We start from the raw sequence: 25,487 nt of genomic DNA on the forward strand, positions 1-25,487 counted from the left end.
ACGTTAGGCTGGGTGATATAGATAGAAACATGATGTTGCATGTGATATTAATGTGTTAAAGAATTAACTAACCTGATGGCAAGAACTGCGGTTTCTAGTTTCGGATTAGGAAGAAGACCAGACAAGAGAACCATCATTTCATATGACCATATCTCCAGGCTGAGTTTCAAAAGATGGAAAGAGTCAAATTGGCTTTATTATATTCATACTGTCTCCGTCCCAATTTATGTGAAGGTTTTGACTGTCTCCGTCCCAATTTCATTAAGCCTTTTATGCTACGGAAATTGTTGAAGTATTTCCTAGCCAAATTCCTATTCCCAAATAAATCAAAACTAATATTCCTTTCTTTCCATACCTAAATTCACGGTCAAACTTAAGTATTTTGACCCTCGTACTTCGAATACCTTCTCATAAATTGTGATAGAGAGAGGCTGGGTTTCCACCTTGTGCAGAAAAGATAAAACTGAATATTGATAGTAGTGTCAAGATGCAAAACTGAAGATTTTGCTTTTGAAAGGCTCTTTCAATGATAAAGGAAAGTGGATGTTGAGATACTCGGGTAAGGTAAAGCCTACTTCAAATTTAGTCATAGAATTATGGAGCAATAAAAAAGGGTTATAATAAATGGGATACAACAATTTAGAAGCGACAAGAGATTGCCTATTGGCCGTCAAGCTTATTAATGAAGCGGGAGTACAGTGTCATTCGTTGGGACCTGCTATTGAAGATTGTAAATACTTATAGAAAGTCAACAAGGACACCATTAAACATATCTGGAGAGAAGTAAGTTAACGTGTTGAATTCTCGACAATGAAAAGCACAAATGTGAAGAAGCTTTATTGATTTGAGATGATGCGCTTAAGGATGTGGAGTTTCTTCTCCTGACAGATTAAATTGTATAGCTTATGAAAGATAAAAAAAAATTATTTAGTATTTTCCATTTTACACAAAAAAAAAAAAAAAAAAGAAGAAGAGTATATCTATTGTTTTCTAGTCTAAAACAATTGAAAACGAAGATGTTAAACTAATTGATGTGTAAACACATGAAACAACCACCGTTCACCATCACAATTGTTAATTTAAAATAAAATGGGCATGGATAATGAAATCTCTCGTTGCTATTTTGGAATTAAATATGTGAGATAGACAAGGAAATGGAATAATCTCAATTCTACAATCATAAGCTAAACTTTGTTTTCCCACAATTCCCATAAAATGCAATGGACTAGTGGTTAGAGTTTCTTAACTGTCTGACGAAAACCAAAATTGCTATTTTTAGCAAACTTAGAGTACTAAAACTGCTCAACAATATATCTAAATGACTATTTTAATCTACCCCGAACATAAGAGATCATTTTGTCATTTCTCCCGAGAAGCAAGAAAAGCTTCAAACTTTTGCATCCAAAGTGCTAAATAACGATTTTTTTGTAGTCCAACCTGTACAAGTTTGGACGGGTTAAACTAGCTACAAATTTATTTATTTTTTGTATATTTTTGACACCTCAAGTTTAAAATACTCACGTATAAGGCTTTGGTCGCGCATGTTAAATCAGTACATTGGCTATTCTAAAACTACCAAATTATGGGGTAGAGTGGTAAACATTTTTCATTTTTTACCAGAGATCTCGTGTTGGGAATATGCGAATGGAGTTCTCTGACTCTTTGAGTCTCTGGTAGGAAATGTTAAAATCTCCCACATCTTGTGTTAAATGTCAAGTCAACGGCAATGTCGAAGCTAGGAATTTAGTTAAGGCTATTCAAGAAAAACGATTTTATTTCATTGTTATTTGTTATCACCTTCAGAAATAGTATTAATTATCAGAAGTTCTATATCTATCTCCAAAAGAGAAAAAGAGACTTTAGCGTTTAAATAAATATAAGATTCTTATTGTATTAAATGAATATAAAATCCACCAGAAATATTGGATCAAAAACTATATAAAGTGTAGGACACTTCTGGAGAAAGGAACACACGTAGGCTCGTGTTGACTTGTATGGTTTTGTTAACAAAATGAAAAGAGGGAAAACAAAAAAAAAAAAACTTGTATTTAGAAAGTAAAGTATTTCAAAGAAACAATCTTTTTGGGACAGATCATCAATGAATATTGTGATTCGAGCTCGAAATTTTAACACAACTTATTTAAAGTATTGGATCCGATATCTATTATTTATACTTTTTTTAGTAAATTTTAAATACATATATAAGGTCAAAGTTAAAGCTACTAAGCTCAGAATAAAAACGTAAATTCTACGCTGGATCCACCCCCTAGATAGAGGTAATCCAATGATACCAAGGAAGGCTTTTCATGAATGTTTGAGTTCCATTTTCATTGTTCTCTTATCATTTATCATTTCCCTTTTTCTGTCTCATGAGCAATAAGAACATTTAAAGAAGAGAAAACAAGAGAAAATTAATCAGAACTACGAGGGCTTAGTTTCCATCCTTTTGGGCCTTATAATAAGATTAGGCCAGGGCCCATTGGCTAGGACATTTTTATTAGGCATTTGCACTTTTGTGCTTATTTTATGCTGGTCTTTTAATTTATGTCCCCCACAATAAAAAAAATCGCAGGGCATACATTTATATTTTCACTGCCATGACTTTAGTTTCTAAAGAACTTGTGCTCCACTAGGCAAAGCTTGGTTGCTAAATGGTAAAAATTAAATACCAACCCATTTTAAGGACAAAAACGTCCAATTTTATCATTTTCATCAGGTTGATTTACGCAAATGAATCGTTTCTAGCTTCTATTTAAATTTTGTCCATATTTTTAAAAGTTGTGCACATATAATTCTTTGCTTAAAATCTACTACATCTTCTTTCTGAGGGAAAGATCCACCCGATCTTCCATGTGAGATGTCTAAAGACATACCATCCAGACATGGAAGACCCTACAAGAGGCGTTTCCAGAGACCACCGGAAAGCATGATGACTTCCTTGTCGAAGGAAGTTCTGACCATCTATCCAAAAAAAAATAAAAAAAAAAAATTGAATCTTGTAGGATTCCGAAAAATTTCTTTGATTTGTTCCCAAAAACTAGTCACCTGCTTCTTACATTCCACGAATATTAGTCAGGACACTAAGGAATATCCAGAAAAAGCCCTTGGAATCAGCCTGATTTATCCCAAAAAATGCACTACTTTTGGAGGATCCGACATGCACGCATCGACATTAATTTTTAAAGAGTCCAAGCAACATAGTTTTGGATGGAGCATGGAAATGATCTACTTTGTGCTTGTTGTCAATCTCATTTACCATTTTCTTCTATGTTGATTCTTGAATCACCCTATCTGCTACTTTATTTGCCTACAAAACACAACAAACTTGCTTTATCTACAATGATTCCTTGATCTTGAGCTTTCAATAAAGACCAAAAAATAAAAGGAACATGGAGATAGGGCAACGGAATGAGATAAAGAGTTATGTTGCTCGGATACTCCAAAAATGTTGGTGTATTCGTGTCAGATCCTCCAAAATACACTACTTTTAGAGGATCTGACACGTACCTGGTGGCATTTTTGAAGAGTCTAAGCAATACAGATAAAGAGAACAATTAACTTTAGATTAATTCTTGTAAGTTGGCTATGACCTATGTTGCTCGTACTCTCAAAAAATGTTGCCGCACCCTTGTTAGATCCTTAAAAAATGCACTACTTTTAGAAGATCCGACAGGCATCCGGCAGCAATTTGAAGATTCCAAGCAACATAGGCTATGACACCCTAGAGGTAACCCAATGAAAGTAGCAGGATGAATTGATTGTTGAAATTGAAACAAGCCTTAGAAGGAGCAAAACTAACCTGTTTATCCCAATTTGTTCTTAGAATAACAACAGAGTAAATCAGTGCTTGTGCAGAAATGGCCAGAATGATTCCCATCCAAAGCCCCTTTTGCACAATTGGAAAAGTATGTAAACCATCAGTTTTGCCACATAACTCAACTCGCAAAGAATAAGCAGTATAAGCTCTATTCACTGACGATGTAACAAAAAATTTAAACCATCAGGTCACTTAAAGGAAAATTGCGTGTGATTCTCTATACAAACATTAATTGGTAACCTCAAAAAAAGGGAAAAACAATCTTCTATAGCCGGTCACTACATTGAAAGAGTAAGAAAAAATTGCACTTTTTCATTGCATATAACTTAAACTCGAGAATATAATGCAATATTAATAATGAAATGTGTATAAGAATAATACCTTTCCTCCAACATGGTAGACAAAAGCTAACATAGCACCAGCAGGTATTCCCCACAGATAAAAGGCTCCCAAATTGACAAATGCACCTATCTTTTGCCACCCACACCCTCTAGCAATACCTGAATTTTTTGTTAATAAGGTCAGTGCCGAAGCTAGAAATTTCGCTAAGAGTACTCAAGAGTGTACAAGATTTAATATATATGTATAAAAAGTAGTAATTTAGCCTATATACACAATATAATTTTCCTTGGGAAGGGTGCGGTTGTTGCTTCGACCCTGTCTAATAGTTAAAGATATTATCAGATAAAAGTTGCATTATTGGCAATATAGACACTTGGAAGTGGATTTGGACAAACCTGAAAATACAGATTGATGAGCATCTAAGAAGTGAGATACTGCTATTAAGATTAACATTTTCCCAACATATGTCACTACTTCTTCTTCATTGCTATAGCAATGGCCCCAGACTTTACGAATCGAAACCATGACTATAGCTAGTAGAATGCCTTCAGTGGTAGCTAAGAATGTTGCAGTACGCGCTGCAAGACGAGCTGCTTTTGGTCGTCCAGCTCCCAATTCATTGGAAACTCTTACACTTACAGCCCCACCTAGTCCTTGAGGCAACATATGTACCATAGCAGATGTATTAAGGCTGGAAAAATAAGTCAAAGTAACGTTAGGCCGGGGGATAGATGACTGAATCGTGATGTTGCATGTGATATTAATGCGTTAAAAAACTACTGACCTGATGGAAAGAACTGACGTTTCTAGCTTCGGATTAGGAAGAAGACCAGACAAAAGAACCATCATTTCAAACGACCATATCTCCAAGCTGAGTTTCAGAAGATGGAAAGAGTCAAATTGGCTTTATTATATTCATAACACTACTTAAAAAAACAAGGATTAGTGATAGACAAATTCTGTAGCTAAACAGAAAATCCGTTGCTAATCCTATTTAACGACTGACTATCAAAACTTCGGTTAGCTACGAGCAATTTAGCGACGAAATTCGTAGCTAATTACAATTTTTTTGTAGAGTAATTCCATTACTCATTTATTGAAAGCAACTGAGGAATACCACATCATAAGAGCTGAAGGAACTGCAAGTCTAAGATATCTTGGGATATCAGAAAATGCTTCGGTTGAGAATCCTGTCCAAGTATTTTTGAAGCAAGGCGATATCCTAATATATGCAGCTAGCAAGGACACATTAATCCAGTAAGATGTAGCATTAGCTAGAGCAGCTCCTTTGCTGCCAAGGCCGCTTTTGAGCACGAGAATCCAACAACCGAAAACATGGAGCAATGCGGTGAATCCTGCAGTAAGCATCATGGGGAGGACATTGTTTTGAGCTTGTAGAAACCTAATCTGGCATTCTAGTAGTCCAAAGGCAAATATGCTCGGTATCATGAAGCATGCATAATGTCCTGCTTCGGCTGCAATTTTCGGATCTTGTCTCAAGAATACAAGAATATGTCCTGCATTAGCCCAAATACAGGCAAGAGGTATGCTGACCAAAAGATTAACAAATATTGCCCTTTGCATATGAATACCAAGCATGTGATATTGTTTTGCACCATTTGATTGACCACATAATGTGTCCAACGCACTTCCCATTCCCATCTGATATATCAAGCAAAATTGAATCAAAATGCAAAGGACAAAGACGAAGATCTTAGATGAGTATCAAATAGCTAAAGAAAACTTAGTTAAATTCCTCTTGACTATCAAGTGAATGTCAAATAGTTGAATATGTTATACTCCCTCCGTTTCAATTTACGTGTCTTAGTTAGGAGTACGAGGGTCAAACTAACTAATTTTCCGTTAGCTAATTTTCGGTGTGAATTTGGACATAAAATCTTCAATTTTTTCTTTTTTGAAATAAAATTTCGACATTTAGAAATTACATAAAAAGTACTACCATAAGTCACAATAGTTAACGATCCTAGTTAACAATCCAGAATATTTGATAAAATCGTGGTCAAAGAAATCATTCTCTGACTCTCGAAATTGTAACTAAGACACAAATTCAAATAGAGAGAGTAGCATGTTAGCTTAATGTTCATGCTTATTTAGTTGTATTAGTATATGTGTTCCACTTCCTATTGCTTATCAAATATATACGTTTTTTGCTAATTTGGCAACTGAAATGCAGTAAGTCTGACTCAGGACTCTCTCGAAGTCTTTGATATCAGTATTTCGGTCGGTCAAGCACCAATAAAGGTACATAAGTGGCTACATAAGAGCTTTTGTTAACACAACCAAGCACTTCGATGAAGATTTATAGCATCATTTAGGTAAATACATATTACTCGAGCAACTCTATTATAAAGAACAATTTATGAACTTAGGATCATTTGAGCGTTCATCTAAAATATGTTGCTCGGACTCTTCAAAAATGTCGACCGGTGCTTGTCGGATCCTCATATATTTATTTTTGGAGGAATCGACACAGATGCGACAATAAAGTAACATAGCATCTAAATACCAAAATACATGCAATAAATTTTGTCATCCATATACAATTAGACCTTTCTATAACAATATTATGTTACTCCCTCTATCCAAATTTATGTGGCACCTTTCAGATTTCGAGAGCCAAAAAAAAAAATTCTTTGACCGCGATTTTTCATATGCCTTTTAAAGATTTTAAATTGTTAACTGCTGTGATGTATAGTACTTCTTACGTAGATTCCAAATATGTAAATTTTATTTTAACAACTTAATGCTACGTGTTCGAATTCATCAATAAAAATTAAAAAATTTGACTCGTAAATTCGAATTGTGTGACATAAACGGAGTATATTATATGTTCTTTATAACAATATCTTGCTACAGCAACCACAAAATGTGCGAACAAACGACGCCGTTATAAAGATGTTTGACTATAATGCTATAAATAAAGTAAAAGAAAGACTAACCAACAAGCTGAAGCCAGTCACAAAGGCAAATGAAGTAGCCATGGAAGCACCTGCAAGAGCTAGCTCTCCACGATGACCAATAAACATAACAGAGATCAGTTGTAAGGAATATAATAAAAGATTTACTAGCATTAGTGGCCCTGCCAATGCCAACAACTTCTTCGCTTGTGCAAAAAACTCATCAGATTTTCTTGAATTGGTACACTCAAGGTCTTCTTTCCTTTCTTGAATATCCATTCTCTGCAAAAAGAACACGAATTAGCAACGGGGAAATTCTGTAGCTAAATAGAAAAATTTGTTGCTAATTTTGTTTAGCGACGAATCGGATAAGTGAGAAGCTATCAAAAAAATATGTTACCTACGAGCGATTTAGCGGCAGATTGTCGACAAAATGCGTAGCCAATTTCAGTTTTTTTCTTATAGTGATTTTGCCAACTAACTTTTACATTGTTTGGCTAAACTTCCAAAATTGTTTATCTTGAAAAGCATTTTTTGTCAATAGTACTTTTTGCTTGTCTCACAAAACTCAAAATAGCTTAAAGTTAGAGCCTGTTTGGATGGGTTTATTTTAAGCGACTTATAAAGCATAAACGAACTTTATAAGCTCTAAAAAAGTTGGGGTATAAAACTTATTTTTTTTTAAACATAAGTTTCTTTAGATAAGTAAGTCAAACGAGACAATTATTTTTTTGAGGCTTATTTTAGCGAAAATTAAGGCAAAAATTTGGCCCAAACACTCAAAAATTTGAAAACGAACATATGGCTATAAAGCCCGATCAAACGGTCTTAGACTCTCAAAGTAAGAAGAGAGGATAAAAGTTTTAAGAGCTTTAGGTGTAGCTTAAAGCATATTTTGATTGTAAATACGATATATTTAAGGATTGTTACTACAAACAGCGTTACACGTTCGATCTTGAAATATCTTGCCGAATCTTGTCACTTGGTTGTCCTAAAAAAAATTGTTTAAATAAAGTTTCGGGGTGACTTAAAGGGTCAATTTTTATAACGAAGGACTTTGTGCATTTTGTCAGTTATGCTTTATTTGTTGATCATAGTTTATATACTATGTAAATACGAATCCAAATTAGTAGTAACATGCACTAGCTGTTTCACGTGTTATTTTAGAGTGATGTTCTCCATTGTGTATTTTAGCAACCTTAGCCCAGGCAAACCCTCAAAAGACATTTTGTTGGTAGATCTATTCATCTCATGTGCAGACATATTACCAATTATGTGAAGGTGTATTAATTAGGGAGTCAAGTAATATTTAATTTTAAGTATTTTAAATTGTTTAGTTATGTTGCTTCTAGGACTTTTTATGTTGTTCTCAAATATATAAATTTTATTTTAAATTTTTGAAAATTCATATCCGATTTATATATAACCAAAATTAAGTATTTTAACAGCTTATATTTTGAACCCTTTCACATAAATTGGGACATAGGGAGTAGCTTGGTTGCCAACTTGTGCAAGAAAGATAAAACTGAATACTAATGGTAGTATCAGCTGGATGCAAACTGGAAGTGCGCTGCTGCTTTTGAAGGGCTCTTTCAAAATGATAAAGGAAAGTGGATGTCGGGATACTCAAGTAAGTTGAAGCCTAGTACAAGTTTAATTACATAATTAAGGAGCAATAAAAAGGGTTATAATTAGAAATTATGGGCTGAAGACAATTGACACCTCAATTATGGGGTGATGTTATGATTGTTCAAATACCCATGAAGGATAAAATAGTTTTGAAAAAAACCCTTCTATTTAATGTTTCTTAAGGGGCATGTAAAACAAAATCACGATAGATAATTTGAGACGGATGGTATACCACATTAACTGCACACATTGCTGCAAACACAAATAGTAAGCGCATCAAGAACAAGAAATTCCAACTGCGAGTAGATTTAACATTTACTAATACAAAGGCACTCTTTTTTCTTTACTTAAACGCTAAACCAAAAACACAACCTAAATTTTCCAGAAAGCATGCGCATGTGCTGGCATATAAGCAATTAAGGTACTCATTTTTTTGCAGGAAAAAGAAAGATGATCATCCAAGAAAACATTTACAGAATGCACGAGCAATACCCACAAGCACAAATGAAAATAAAATAAGACGTGTATAAATATATAAACCGAGAAGCTCAGAGATAAAAAGAAGATACCCTCGTCAGAAACTAAATGAATGATCATCCAAGAGTCAATTTTCACCAATTCCCCAGATAAATTTTATGCGGAAACTATGAACCTATATGTGTATCTATGTCTTCTCTTTGTGAAGTGGAAAACCGACTGAAAAAGAGGAGAAGTACGTAACAGCTGAATTAATAACATTAATTGGATTTTGTTCTTGGGGCAGTTAACGGTTGTGTAATGCGATATGATTTTTGTAAACGAAAATAAGCATGAAGTTACACCTTTGCCCCTGATGCTTTGACCTTTAAAGTTGGAAATTATGCTTTTATAAATCATAAAGGAGTATTATTTAATTTCAAAACAGGAAAATTGGAAGAAAATAGGAAGCAAAGAGTGAGTGATGACTCATGAGTTGAAAAGTGAAGAACGTATTGATGAATTTGATATGAGTTGGGATTAGAACATATTTATGCATTGTTTAGAGAGTAGAAAATGTGATGAGACTAACAAATAATATGAATTTTGTACAATTTCTTTTGTTCTCGTTGTTCAGGACCAGAAGAATTCCTTTTTTGGGGAATTTGCATTTATTGATTTTTTCTTCTTTGCCTCTCTGTGGTTATCTTGGAAGTACCTTATGCATGTTGATTTGGTGAATAACATTAAAGTTTTGTTTTAAAAGAAAAGTTGGTAATGCATATCTAGATGGAAAAGTGCAAAGCAACTATTACTATCACAAAATATTTGGTTAAGTAGAATTTTATTGGCTAGTCATGTTCCTTCCTAATAACATATTTATTTTCACTCGTTGTAGTTTTTATGGGGCGAGGCTACTTTTAAAATATATATATATATATATATATATATATATATATATATATATATATATATATATATATATATTCTTACTACTGGAGCATTTTTTTTCTTCTCCTAAAAGGCAGTTAAACACCTGAACTTTTAAGAAGAAAAACAAAGCACTTTTGGCTCCGGGAAGCTTGGCCAAAATGGCTACTAATCGCTATAGATTATTAAATATTTGACGAATACCAAAAGTGTTAACTTTAACAAACTTGAAGGAGCAAAATTAAATTTTTCAAAAGTATATCTAAAGGATCTTGTCTTAATTTACCCCAAACATAAGGGACTACTTTTGTCATTTAATTTTCTCCGAAAAAGGTACAAACTTTTGCATCCAAAAGTGCTTGACCAATATTTTTGTAGTCTAACCTGCCCAGGTTTGGACAGGTTAAACTAGCTATGGTTTGTTCTTTTTGTATAATTTTTATACCTCAAGTTTAAAACACTCACATCTAAGGTTTCATCTTGCATGTCAAACAGTACATCAACTATTCTAAAACTATCGAAGCGTGTAGTAAAATGGTAAATGTTTCTACACTCTACGTAAGAGAAAGTGCTTGAACTATGTGAATGGAGTTCTATTTGATTCTTCGAGTCTTTATTTGTTAGGAATTGTTAAAATCTCCCACATCGTGATACCGAAGTCGAGTTAGCAACAACACTAACGAAACTAGAAACTTAGCTAAGAGTGTTTAAGAATTAATATACATATTCCTTGAGCTATATATACGGTATAATTTTTCAATGAATTTAAGGGTGATTTATTATATTTGTTTTACTATTTTCATCTTCTATCTTGAAATGGTCGAAAACTAATACAAAATTACAACTAGAACAAGCCTTCCCTTCAGAAATATTATTAGAAGTTTTGTATATATCTCCAAAAGAAAAAGAATAGGAATTAGCAACAAATAAATTCTATAGCTAAACATACAAAATCCGTTGCCAATTCTATTTAGCAATGAATAACTAATAAATTCTATTAGCTACGAGAAATTAAGGAACAGACTAGCAACGAGATTAATACCTAATTCCAATTTTTTTTAAATATAGTGATAAAATCAAATAACATACATGTGAAAGTATGAATATATTCGCATAGAGAGGGAAAACGATTTACCTTTAGGAAGAAAAGGCCCGAGGAACCTTCATGAATGAATACTGAATGAAAACGAAAATTTAGCCTTGAACAACTAGTAACATTTATTAGTGTAATGATCTATTTTAAAAAAAATGTTTCTCTTGCAATTTCAAGATTAATTAGATTGTTGTAATCCTTTGTATTAAGCGTTAGTTTATTCATAAGAAGATTAATTAGATTGTTGTAATCATTGTATTAAGTATTAGTGTATTCCTAAGATAATTAATTAGATTATTGTAATCCTTTGCACTAAGTATTGTAAAACTTACACAAATAGTTATCTTTTAATAGGTTCTAACAATTTATAGCTACAAGTTGCAAAATTACAATTCGTAACTGCTTTTGTTGTATTTCTGGTCATTTTCGCGTTTTCGAAATACAGCGAAATACAACGAAATACAAAATCGCTGTTGAGTCTGGTCATTTTCGCGTTTTCGAAATACAGTGAAATACAACGAAATACAAAATCGCTGTTGAGTTTGGTCATGTTCGCGTTTTCGAAATACAGCAAAATACAACGAAATACAAAATCGCTATTGAGTCTGGTCACGTTCGCGTTTTCGAAATACAACGAAATACAAAATCGCTGTTGAGTAAAAAACAGTTGTATAGACTAAAAATACACTGAAAATAGGTGTGAAACGGTTGTATACACTGAAAATACACTTGGTGGGCATGAAGCTAAAACGGCAAAAACTAGGGATTATAGGGCAACACATTTTTAATTAAAAAAGGTGGGGTAGCTATGAAATGTAAATTTTGAATAATATAGCTACTAAACTTAAATATTAAAAAAGATAGTTACTATCCATAATTAAGTCTTAGGAGTAGCTATGGCAAGTAAAAATTCCTTAAATTCCTTAAGTATTAGTATATTTTCACTCATTAAGAAAGCAAACAAGAGAAACATCAGAACTGGGAGGGCTCAGTTTTATCTTTTGGGCCTCATTATAAGATTAGGCTAGGGCCCATTGGTCTAGGACATTATTATCAAATTGATTGAACAAACAACAAAGAAGAATTAATTTAAATAATCTTTCACACAACTGCTTAAATTAAAAATAGCTGGCAGATATCTAGTATATGTATAATTTTTATATAATATGAGTACAATCATGTGTAGTCAGCTAATAAACTATATATACCAGCTATAAAAGTAAATAGTGAATCCCAATCGGCTATTTGTGTAAAGATGCAACTGAACAAATGGGATGGAAGCACATGATCAACACCATGAAATTGTCGTCGATTATCTCTTTTTGGGACAATTATTTAGTAAACGACCTTCTTTTTATTTCTCTTGGAACTTACGAACATTTTAGATTACGATCCAAAAATTTCTTTTGAATAAACTGAAAATCTTATGAGAAAAGCCAACTACAATTTAAGATTTTTCAAGTTATTGCAAACATTAGATTACAGTCTCATATTTTCTCTACAGAGGTTGAATAATATATGAGCAAATATTAGATCAGAGTCTAATTTTATCCGAAATGGTAATTTCTCGAAAGCTATATTTACATAACTTGTAAAAAAGAACAAAATTTAAATGAATATCCACAAAAGAGACATTTGCATGAATCAATCATCAACGCTAATGATCCAATTATGATCTGAACACAATCAACAAGCATCTGAATATTGGGCATAATTCCAATCAAACAAATGACTGAACCTTACGTATAATTATCCATGAGACTGTTTTCTTCTTAATTTTTTATCTCGATGATTCCTAATTCATGATTAAGCTCTTTGTATTTACTCTAGTTGAGTAGTCCTCAAATGAAATTTTGTCGTCTATTTTACCCCTAATTGAGGCTTTAGTTACCTTGTAAATTTTCTTTCATTTTGGTATTTGAATAACTACATGGATTTTTTTAATGCTACAAGGAGTGATGGTGTAGAAAAAGTAATAGTGACACCACAATAAAAATAAAAAGAACGAAATACCGTACTATTAAGTGATTTCTAATAAAATTAACTCAAACTTTTGTTGTCAAACATCAAAGATTTTTAACATGAAAAAGATGATCAAAAGAACAAATTTCATTCATGTCCTGTTTTTCTAAAAGTGGTAGTATATAGTACAGAACATTAAAATGAAAAGAGTTTATTTTACATGAAAGTACTAGCAATATCACTCTTTTGTGTAAATCAGTAACTTTGCATAAGATTGACAAAACCAAGAAACGTACCCATCCTCCTTAGTTTATGAGTAGCAGCTCGTGATCACCCTCATTTATGTCTACATCAATATTGGTGTAAGAATATAAGTTCTACTACTCCCTCTGTTCTAATTTATATGTGATAAAATTGCTATAGCTAACCTCCATTAATGGTGATTAAGCTTTAAAGGAAGCAAATGTAAGTAGAGAGAGATGCGGGTGAAGAACTGAATTTCATATATGAGAAAATTGTATTACAATTGTATAAAGCAAGCCCACTTATACTAAGCTAACAACTGTCATTTAAATATCTAATCTCCTCAACTAACTTTGACTTCTAACTGCCTAACTAACTCTGTTCACTTATTTACAGAATTGCCACTGCCAGCTAATTAACTAATTTGCTGTTTAATCCTTTAATTCTCAATACTCCCCCTCAAGCTAGGCGGTGCAAATATGTTCGGCACTCCTAGCTTGTTCAAAAGATAATCAATTGTGTTGTGCCTTTCCTAGAGCTTTTTAAACAGATCTCATTTCGATCCTTGGACATCACATGTTGCCCCGACGGTTCCATCTGTATTCTTCTCCGATAAAGTGTAAAGTCAATCTCTATGTGCTTTGTTCGTTACGAAAACACCGGGTTAGTCAGAATTTGATGGTTGGTTTTCACCGCATTTCGACCGGGTGTCTTGATTCAAGTTCAATTTTCAGACAAACGGTAACCATAAATTTCAAACACCTTTATTCTTTGCGCACACTCGTACTCGCCTCAGTAACTTTGATACCGTGTTTTGTTTCGCCTTCCATGATAAGGAGTTTCCCACCTTCATTAGATAACGATGGTATCGACCTTTCATATTTGGGCAAGTTGACCCACCGCAGCATCACCATGCAACAAACGTGATACTGACTCTGAACTCCATAAAATTCCCAGACCAGGTTCATTCTTCACATACTTCACTACCCTGATTGTTGTATCTAGATGTGACTTTTTTAGTTTCGTGACAACCGACTAAGAATCACGATCGTACGTTGATATCGGTTCGGTTCAGCGGTAAGTGTACACTAGTTTTCCCACTAGTCTTTGATATGAGCTAGGATCGATGAAGTAGATCCTTCTTGCCTCGTCACCATCCTTCTTGTCTTTGTCATCTACATATTCATCATACTCCACAGATGTGAGCTTCAAATTATACTCCATAAATGTACCAATGTGTCTTGATCCCGACAATGCCCAATCAATTCTAACAAACTTTCGATTAATCAAGACGCCTCTCTTTGACCTCGGCAATCTCAATTCCCAGAAATACTTCACCACCCAAATCCTTCATTGAACATGTCCTGCAAAGGTCAGTTGTGGCTTCGAATCAAACTTGGTCATTTCCTGTGATCAACAAATCATCCACATACACTAGGACAATCACTATCCTGTCCTCTACTTTCTTGGTGAAGAGTGAATAGTCAAAATGACTTAGAGTAAAGCCTGACTTGCTAAGGGCTTCAACAAGCTTTAAGTTCTATTGCCTTGAGGCTTGTTTAAGGCCATAGAGGGATTTGTGCAGTCTGCACTCAAGATTCTCCCCTAACTTCCAAAGCCCTGTGGAGGAATCATGTATACCTCCTCAAATAGATCACCCTGTAAAAAAGCGTTTGAAACATCCATTTGATGTAAGCACCAATCATTAGCAGCAGCCATAGCTAGAACAACCCTCACAGTTACCATCTTAACTACAGGGGAAAAAGTTTCCTGATAGTCTAACCCCTTCTTTTGGTTATAGCCTTATATCTCTCCACTACTCCATTAGCCTTGAGTTTGACCTTAAACACCCATTTACAACCAATGGGCACCTTACCAAGTGGTAAATGCATAAGGGACCAGGTCTGATTATCCTTGAGAGCTTGGCCTCTTGGTTCATAGCCTCTATTCACAAGGGATCCTTCACAGCTTCAGCATAGGATTGAGGCTCTGTGATGGAGTTTAAATTTGCTAAAAAAGACTGATATTTAGGAGTGACATTATCAAGGCTCAGGTAAGATTACATAGGGTAAGTGCAAGTGGCATTGCTAGAATGAGGAATAGAAGGAGTATGCGTAGGATGTAATCCGCATTCAACAGAGTGGACACGGATCTACCGTACCTCCTTTTCGGGAGGGCGGAAGTAACATTAGGTTGGTGTTGTGGAATATATAGAGGTGGAGGTGATGGTTGATGAGGATCGTTGGTGGTAAGAAGTCAAGAGTCGCATGGTGTTCATTCGAGCATGAGAAAGACTAATACGGCATGAGTCCGATCGCAGTAGGCGAGGAGCGTGTATTTTCGAGTATTGGTGGGCAAGAGGTGGAGTAAATAAGTCTGTCGTAAGACATCGACATGATTATTAGCTGAGTGTGTGAGAACACCATTAGGAAATAGTTAGAGCTTATCCTCCTTAAGGAGTTGGAAGGGAAATATGATTTCCTTGAAATGTACATCTCTGCTAACAAAAAACTTATTGGTGAGTAGACAAAATATTTTGTATCCTTTTGTGAAGAATAATACCCTATCAATACAGCTGCAACTGCCCTTGGTGACATTTTATCTCCATCATGCAAGCAAGTAGCAAAACATAAACATCCTATAGTTCTCATGTGTTGTATAGAAGGTACTCTACCATAAACCATCTCAAAAGGTGACTTCCCAGCTAGTACTAATAAAGGCAACCTATTTATGAGATATACCTAATTTGAATGCATTCAGACCAAAATCAAAGTGGTAAATGACCCTGCAATCTAAGTGCTCTTGCTATCTCCAAAATGTGCTTGTGCTTCCTCTCCACCACCCCATTTTGTTGGGGTTTGTGGACACAAGAACTTTGATATAATATACCATATGTATGGAACAATTCATTACAGGAAGAATTAAAAAAATTTGTGCCATTGTCACTTCTGAAAACCTTAACAATAGCTGCAAACTGAGTTTTTATTAAGGTCCGAAATTGTCTCAATACTACAATCACATCACTTTTCAGTCTGAGTAAGTATACCCAAGTCATTCTACTATAGTCATCTACCAAAGTAAAGAAAGAATCTACACCCATCATGACTCTGTACCCTGTATAGCCCCCATACATCAGTATGTAACATTTCAAAAGGAACCTGACATCTAGATGTGCTAACAGGGAAATGAGCTCTTGTTTGCCTGGCCGGAGGGCAAATGGTACAACCTTGTAGTGCATCATGTTCTCTTCTAAACTTCATGATTGAGATTGAGTGTAGTACTTTATTGGGAGGAAGTCCTAACCTCTTGTGCCATACTTGTAGATCCTCCAACTGCTCGGCCACATGAACTGAAACAACAGCTACATCAGCTGCATCTTTATTCATTTTGATGGTATTTACAGGTAACTGGATGTGATATAAACCTTGACTTTGTCTACCAATCCCCTTCACCAGACCATTATGAAGGCCCTGCAACACACATAGGTCAGGGAAGAAAGTGACACATTTTAAATCTCTGGTCAGTTTGGAGACAGATGGCAAGTTATGTTTGAATCCTGGAACACAAAGGACATTGTCTATAGTGTCACTATTGTTCAATTTGCATCTTCCAACACAAGCAATCTCTAAGGCATGTCCATCAAGTAGGTAAACTCTTATGATATTACCATTGGTAATCTGTTTAATCCCATCTAGTAACTCTTCAATACAGACCATATGATTTGTTGCTCCAGAATCTATTATCCACTGTTTAAATGCTTCACTTTTAGTAGCTAAGAAGATTTGAGTCATACCTGTTCCATTTTTGTCATAATCCCGGAACTTCCGTATATCATTTTGAGAATTTGATCATATTATTTCGAGTAAACATCATTCCGCTCCTTTCTTTGGACCATGATGCCGTTGGGTTGTGTGAGTGGTTTCTCCATTACTTGTGCCACCTCATTCTCCACCTGCTTGTGTTTGAAATTATCCTGAGCCATGTGTGCACCAGCTTGTTGTTGATGATAAGGTGTCTTCTTCTTTGCAGCCTGCATTGCCAAGAATTTGCCACAAACTTCTCTAGTATGACCTCTCCAATGGCAGAAATCACAGTACAGATGATTGTTCTTTCCTTTGTAATAGTTTCTCTCAGAGTTGTAGTTGTTCTTCCCATTTGGTCCTCCTCTATTATTGTTATACAAGGCAACTCCATCTGTACTCGATTGGATAGTTCTATTCAAGCCTCTCTGGCTTTCTTCAGAGATTTTCATAGAATAAGCCTTGTTCTCGTTTTTGGGGGGCAGAATATGATCCGACTTCTCCTCGATTTGAATAAGTTTCATTTAGTCCCGTTAAGAATCGAAACAATCTCGGCCCTTCTCAGTGTTTAGCATAACTCTTAGACTCGGAGACAAGGATGCCTTTGGACAAGGCATGAGTGAGTCAAATTATACCCACATTTCCTTCAATCTAGTGAAGTAAGTAGACACTGAATTTATTCCCTGTGTCAAAGTTGCAATTTCCCTACGAAGGTGAAACACTCTAGAATAATTCTCCTTATCAAACCTCTCTTTTAGGTCTGCCCACACTTTGCTAGCATCTAAGGCATATGCAACACAACTAATCAAATCCTTTGAAACTAAACCATAATCCATGAAAGGCCTATAGCATTTACCTTCCAGAGTTCAGGCAAAGATGAGTCAAATTTGTCCTTAGTATGTCTACCATCAACAAATCCCATTTTACTCTTTCCTACTGAAGCAATTCTCATTGACCTACTCCATAATGCATAGTTCTCAGTTCTAGTCAATTGGAACGAAATTAAGGTGCTACCTGGTATGTCGCATGATTGCAAGTATAATGGATGGTAAACATCAATTGTTGTGCTTGAGCTAGTTCCATTTGTGACATGAGCATCACTGCTTTCTTCTCCATTCGCCATGGGAGTAGTTTGAAGAACTGTAAGTGACGATTTTGAACTCTAAAATTGAAATATGAAACCCTAGAAATCAAAAATTGGAATTCTAGAAATTTGTATCAGTAAAATGCAATCTATGGTGAACCACTGCTCAATCAATGGCCCTACGAACTCTCCCGCGTTGATACCATGATAAAATTGCTATAGCTAACCTCCATTAATGGTGATTAAGCTTCAAAGGAAGCAAATGTAAGTAGAGAGAGAGATGTGGGTGCAGAACTGAATTTCATATATGAGAAAATTGTATTACAATTGTATGAAGTAAACCTACTTATACTAAGCTAACAGCTGTCATTTAAATATCTAATCTCCTAAACTAACTTTGACTTCTAACTGCCTAACTAACCCTGTCCACTTATTTGTAATTGTCAACTGCCTAATTAACTAATTTGCTGTTTAATCATTTAATTCTCAATAATACGATACACTTTTCTTTTTAGTCTGTCCCAAAAAAGAATGATACATTTGTACATTTAGAATTAATTTTACTCAAAACTTTCCCTTTTACCCTTAATGAAATGATTTACAGCCACACAAATATCTATGACTTGTTTTAGACCAAAAATTTCAAAAATCTTCATTTCTTTCTTAAACTCTGTGACTAGTCAGACTATACCACATAAGGAGAAGACAAAAAATTTCAATGACGACTAAATAAATTCTATTTTACTGAATCTTACACAAAAATAGCAAGACCAACTCTATGACAAAATAAATTCTATTTTTGTGTAAGATTCAGTCAAAGATTCGTTTTCTATGACTAAATAATTTTTTGAAATAAAAAGCGTAAATAAATTTCAGACAAGTAAACTCACGTAAAACAAACAAGGACGTGCACAAAAAAGTTCAAAATAAAGTCCGAATTATTACAACCCAAAATAAAAGAAAACTGCGATAAAATAAACTTATACTATCCTATGCTAATCTATTCTAAGCTATTACCGACATCCCGGGATCTTCTTCACGAGCGGCCACCATTTTTACATTTTTATTTTCTTCCGGGACATCCCACCCGGGAAATGAATACATAGAATTTAAAGCGAGTAAAAGCAAACACACGAAAGCAATTAAACAGGCCTAAAGATTTGCCTACCAACCCCAAAGTAGACCCTTTATTTTATTACGTTCACTGTAAACTTAAACTTCGAGCCCATTTGGATTGACTTATATGTTCGTTTATGTTCGTTTTCAAATTTTTTTGACATTTGCTTACTAAAATAAACTGGCCAAAAAGTGCATCATTTTCTTATTAAAATAAACCCAAAAAATCCAAAATTCATTACTAACTTATCAACATCCAGGTTCATATGCATTAGTTCTACTAAACCAATTTGAAGCAAAAATAACAATAATAACCAGCGAATCTGCACAAGCCCATCCAAACAGGCTCTTCATTACTAACTGAAATCAACATCCAGGTTCATATGCATTAGTTCTAACCAAAAAGCACTAAACCAATTTGAAGCAAAAATAACAATAATAACCAGCGAATCATGCACAAGAATTCAACAATCAAACAGCGCCAAATCTGAAATGATATCAAAGTAATAAATAAAGGGGGGCTGTTTGGTGACTATTTTTGTTGTTCCAAGGGTGGTTTTGGGTATGGAAAATAAATGAAGAAGATTATATCTTCTTTTTTTTTTTTTCGTTTTTGTTGTGTCCGTGCTGGTTCAAAGAAATTAAAAGAAAAAATGGGAGATGGGCGGAGATGGGGTTTTTCCGGTGCACCAAAAGATAATGAAGATGATGGATTTTATTTCCTGGTTTTTCTTCTTTTTCTTCTGTCCGTCACTTTCTCTATCTATATTCTATATGTGCCTCGTTTTTCTTGTGTCTTTTTGTGTGATGTGTATATTGTGTAGAAAAGTGGAGTAGTGAGCAAGAAAAAATTCAAGTGGGCCCTATGGGTAGTGTGTGAATTGTTTTATCTATTCCAACAAAAAAGATTCCCCTGGGGAAAATATTTCCCCCCTTTTTTTTTATCATTTTTTATTTACATTTTATTTAATTGTAAAAATGAGAAATATTTAATAACTATTTCTAGATAAAGAAAAATATATTATTTTTAAAAAATAACTAGCTAAACAAAATTAAATCCTAAAAAAAGCATATTTTTGTAATTTTTTATTCTTTTGTTTACAAAACTTATACTCTAAAAATAGTAAATATTTTTCTTTTTGATTCTCGCAAATAAACCTACTAAAAATAAAAATAGAACTGTTTACCCCGAAATTGGCCAATAAGTTGAATTTGTAAATGAGGTATAGGATAGGTGGGCACTTTAATCTATTTTTGATTAATGAAGGATGTATACGTATGTTTACTCGTAAATGACTTAAGTGTATGTAAATCAATATGCCAATGACTTGGACGAACGTGTTGGGATTATAGATTTGAGCTAAGATATTTATGTATATTTTCGTGTAATATCGAACAATATAATTCAATGTATTTAAAGCTGTAAACCGGACCAAAATCAGAGAGAATGAGAGGGAAAGAGAGAGAGTTTCAATATAAATGAGAGGGAAAGAGAGAGAGTTTCAATATAAGTTCTAATACAATAATTTGGATCTGAAAAGCCAACCCCTAAAAGTAAGGAAGTGCCCCCTATTTATAGTTTTTCTCCATGGGCCCTTCATCATCATGAAGCCCTTTTAGAAATAAAGAAACCCTAATATGGATAAGGTTGGGTCGTACGGTCTGACACCCGTACGACCGAAACAGACGAGTAACGATCACACGTGGCGATTGAATAACCGATTAACCGGACACTAACGGTCCACGATCATAACGGTCGTGCGAGAAAACCGGCGGCTACGATTTACTCGGTATGTATAACCCGGCATCAACCGCCACGATCGACTCGGCCATGGAGAAAACCGACCAATCGCGCTAAGAAGTTATCCCCCGGATAAATCCGACCTCACGATTTTCTTCAACTCCTTCGACCAGCACACCGATGCAATAGCCCCGGTCTAAGTGCTTTGTGTTTCGCTTTCTTTCTTTGTCGGCCCGGTCACCCCACAACGCTAACCTCGATTTTTTACCGTATACAGATAGTCCCCACACTTTCCTAGACCCAGGCTTTTGCCGGACGCGGGAGCTGGGATGATCACTTAAACCGTGATTCCGTCGTTCGTTCTTATCTTCTCGTTTCATGAACAAACCGGTTACATCCTTTCTCGCCATCCTGTCACGTGTCTCACCCCGAACGGCCATCTCCCGCAACCGCCGTTACGCACGTCTTTTCAAATCACGGCCTCACACCCGCGGGACACGGGCGGCCCCCCCTGGCTTCGGGGATTTGTAACTCACCCTGTACTCCATGCCTATATAAGGCCTTTACCGCCTCCTTTTCTTCACTTTCACCTCTTCATTTCCTACTTTTACCCTCTCGTTTTTCACCCTTAGTTCATCATCTTCATTTTCCTCGTCGATTCAGCCATTTTAACACCCATATTTGCTACTTAAATCTGTTTGCAAGAAACTTGCTTAACCCTTTTCGACTGCTGTTTTTCAACTGAGAGTGTTGTCACGCTTCTTGCCATTTACCATTTTCAATTCCCCTTCCAATTACCGTTCTTCCTTTCTTAACTTGGTACCTTTCCTTTATCAAATTTTCAACCTCTTTTTCATCTATTATGTCTGCCAACACCGAAACCACTTCCCAGGATGTTCCCTCGGTTTCTTCTCAAGGAGTCGAGCCGGTATCTCAACCGAAAGTAAAAACCATAGCCGAGCCTACGGCTTTAGATATAGTACCATCCAAGCCCAATTTCAATAAAGAATTCGAAGCCGAGAAACCTTCCTTGGTTGCGGATAGGGGGTATGACGTAAGGCGATACCCCTCGTCCATTACCGAGGATAAGCTTGATCGTGTCCGGTTGACCGTGTGGATGGGATAACCATCGATGCAAGTGCGTGTTTGCCCTTCGCCCCCGACGAGTCAATTAATACCCGTAAGGCTTCTTATATGTCTACACCTACCCCTTCACGCTCAAGCTCGAACCCTCAATTGATCCGATAATATTAGAGATGTGCCGGACTTATAATGTGACCCTTGCTCGATTGTTCCGATAACTGAGGACGGTAGCCACCTCCGTCGTTGCTTAGCCAACAATGCAAAAGCCATTCACGATGACGCATTTGATCCGTCTTATATTCCCGAGACGATTCCGGGAGGCGGTGACAAAGCTCGCAAGCGAGCGGTCGGAACCCGATCTTCTCCAAAATGGATGAAGCAGTAGCAGGACCGGGCTGGTTAGAGCGCTTTGTCCGGCGAGGACCACGGACATTATCCCGAGGAATACATGCCCTTCCCGGAAAAATGGAATGATAACCGTAAGTTTCGTTCCCCCTTATTAATTTACCCTTGATTCTTTCATCTAGTCCTTTCGTGCTTACATTTCCCCCTTTTCCTTTCAATGCTCGGCGTGACTTGGATACCTTCGGCCATTCCGCACATGAACGAGTGGGCCGAGGCGCTCCTCGACCCAGACACACGAAGAGGCCGATATGGGGAATATTGTCGTGGCCGACAGTTACCTCCAAAATCATGGTAACACCACTTTTTGAGTGTGAACATTACGTATCTTCTGCCTTCTCTTCTATCCATAACCCCTCCGATATATTTAGGGCTTACCAAAAGCTCGGTGAATCCCGGTACCCAAGCGGCACGGTGAAAGCAAGGCGTGCGGATCGGCAAGTTCGACCGGCCGGTCATCCCGCATCATCTTGCGCCGCCAAAGAAAAAGACGAAGGAAGCCTCGGACAAAGGGAAGAAATCGAGAAGAGGCTACGAGCGTCGTCCGGTCTGCATGAGATGAAAGGCCCGATCCGATTATTCGGTCGGCTGGCGTGGCCCCAACTTTTGAGTCGAGTCCTAGAGGAGGAGGAAGTTAGCGTTCCACCTCCTTCATTGGGCGAGAGACCTCCGCCGGCCGCCTACTTACCAGTAGGGAAGAAATACTTTACCCAACACCTCTAAGATCCATTGAATTTGTTGATATTTCGGTGGATGCCTCTTAGGAGATTCCGCAAAGATCGAGAAGATCCTAACTCGAATCGACTATTGAAGTTGGCCCGAGAGCTCGAGTCGACACCGTATTCGAGGCCCCGACGGATAACGGCTCATTGTCTACCGAGGACCCAACTATCGGTTCCAAGCCCGGCCTCGCTCCTATCGAGGGCCGCTGGTCTTTCCGCCCTCTCTTTGCTCCGAGGCTTCCGACAACCTCGACGACATGTTTTTGGATACACCTCCTCGCAACCGGTAAGCCGCGAGTTTCGTACATCTTCCATTTCTCGAGCCACGAGCGACCGATTCATCGATACCGGAGCACGGGAGCCTAGAGCGCACCTTCCGGCTCCGAGCGTGGAACTGTAAGGACCGGATCGGGCTACCGTGGTTACCGTTCCCGAGGACTACGACTTTTCCGTCTCGCCGGTGGGAATAGCGAGCTATTTAAGGCCCCTTGTTTCGGAGTCGGACAAAGGCAAGATGTCGTGAGTCCCCCCGGCGTGCCCACAACGAAGGCATGCAAGCGGGCAATCGGGTAAGCCTTTCAGCCCATTCCTTGCATAATTTGATGTGAGTTTTTGGTTTCTCGTTTAACATCTTTGCTTCTTTTACAGAGTGTGATGGGCACCCGACCCCATACTCGGAGCCGAGCGAACCCGCTGACTCTTGTTACATACACATTCTCTTTGGATTCTTGAAACAAATGATAGTAAAATACAAAGTAAATTTTCAAAATCTTTTTGACGTTTTTCAAACTGAGCACGATCTGTAAGCGCAAGGACCCTGTAACACAATGTATAATAAAACATATCGGCTAGTGGGGCCGTTTTCAAACCGTCACTCTAGACTCATGACTCTGTCTGCAAAGTCTCTAACTTTACTCCAGATACGGTAGCATAGACACTCTGACTCGGCAACACTCCGGAATGAAGTGGAGCTCGCCAATCCGCTGGAATGTCTCCTGTAATGGCTTCTACTTGCTTGGCACCGCGCGGTATGAAACGCGCCCCCCCAGTTAGGGGTCGATGACGAGCATTGTCAGTATGTAAGGCATGAACGGTAACATAATAAGAGATGTATATGTCGCGTGAAAAGAGTATCCCCGTACATATAAAGCATATCGTGCGAAGTCAGAATCGTAAGTACGAGTGCCTCTTAAGTGCGGAATCATGCATGCTTAATGCCGCGTGAACGTGCCCCGATCCATATACTATGCCGCGAACGTGCCCGATCCATATACATTCGTCGCGAACGTGCGCACCCCCGATCCATTTATATATACATGTACGTATTCTTTCTTTGAAAACGTCTTATTTTCATATATATAAAGAAAATAGAATATACCATATTGCGAGGCGTCGCTCCGATCCATTTAACCACTTGTCCCGCGTCCGGGACGATATCATATCATTCTCCTTAACCGATCGTGGTTGCGCGCCCTCGCGCTGCCCTTTTCCCCATCTTCCACACGTACATATACATATATGTATACTTATACATATATACGTATGCATATATCATGGGCACGCAGAGAGCCCAAAGAAAAGTCATGTATCCTCTGAGTGACGTAAGGCCTCGGTAACCTCCGATTACTATGGAATAATCATGGGCGCTTTGTCTCACTTTGAAGTGACAATTATAAGGCGAGACTATCAATCAAAGCTAGCATCACGGAAAACATAAAACAGAGTCATAACATATCATTTCATATACTTTGAAACCTTTAAAATAGTCATTATCAAACAATACTTAACATTTCATATCGTCGTATTCATGGTAAGAACATATCCTTGACATATTCATCATAGACGTTTCTTCATATCGGGTATCTTCATTGTCACCATAAAACCATAGTCGTCGTTTTTAGTCGTAAAAACTATCAAAAACGTAAACTTAGATTTTGGAGAAAAATGAATATTTTTGAAAACATTTGTAAACCTTAAGAAAGGAAAATCATTCTTTGGAACTGTGGGCCTATCTTTTGAAAATAGGGACGTTGTCGACACCCAATTTTGTCCCTCCTTTATTTAATTTTAATCGGGTTTCTAAATTTACGGGGAAAACTTTATTTTTTTTTTTTTCACTTTAATTCCCCTTTGATTTTAAAAAATTAAC

The 25,487-nt window shown here is 36.5% G+C and overlaps 2 protein-coding genes across 2 annotated transcripts; both read right to left on the reverse strand.

Moving 5' to 3' along the window:
* Positions 1–2,712: 2,712 nt before the first annotated feature.
* On the reverse strand, positions 2,713–7,436 carry LOC132039956 (protein DETOXIFICATION 16-like). Its single transcript, XM_059430520.1, has 7 exons — positions 7,120–7,436; positions 5,277–5,821; positions 4,944–5,030; positions 4,555–4,850; positions 4,199–4,317; positions 3,800–3,886; positions 2,713–3,307 (listed from the first exon to the last, which is right to left on the reverse strand). The coding sequence occupies exons 1-7, from the start codon at positions 7,354–7,356 to the stop codon at positions 3,266–3,268; spliced, it is 1,413 nt and encodes a 470-aa protein (XP_059286503.1). The 5' UTR covers positions 7,357–7,436; the 3' UTR covers positions 2,713–3,265.
* A 7,025-nt stretch (positions 7,437–14,461) lies between these two features.
* On the reverse strand, positions 14,462–15,136 carry LOC132039217 (uncharacterized). The gene is made up of 2 exons (XM_059429751.1): positions 15,032–15,136; positions 14,462–14,722 (listed from the first exon to the last, which is right to left on the reverse strand). The coding sequence occupies exons 1-2, from the start codon at positions 15,134–15,136 to the stop codon at positions 14,462–14,464; spliced, it is 366 nt and encodes a 121-aa protein (XP_059285734.1).
* Positions 15,137–25,487: the final 10,351 nt, after the last annotated feature.

This window comes from Lycium ferocissimum, chromosome 12 (genome assembly GCF_029784015.1).
Source record: "Lycium ferocissimum isolate CSIRO_LF1 chromosome 12, AGI_CSIRO_Lferr_CH_V1, whole genome shotgun sequence".
NCBI classification, from domain to species: Eukaryota; Viridiplantae; Streptophyta; class Magnoliopsida; order Solanales; family Solanaceae; genus Lycium; species Lycium ferocissimum.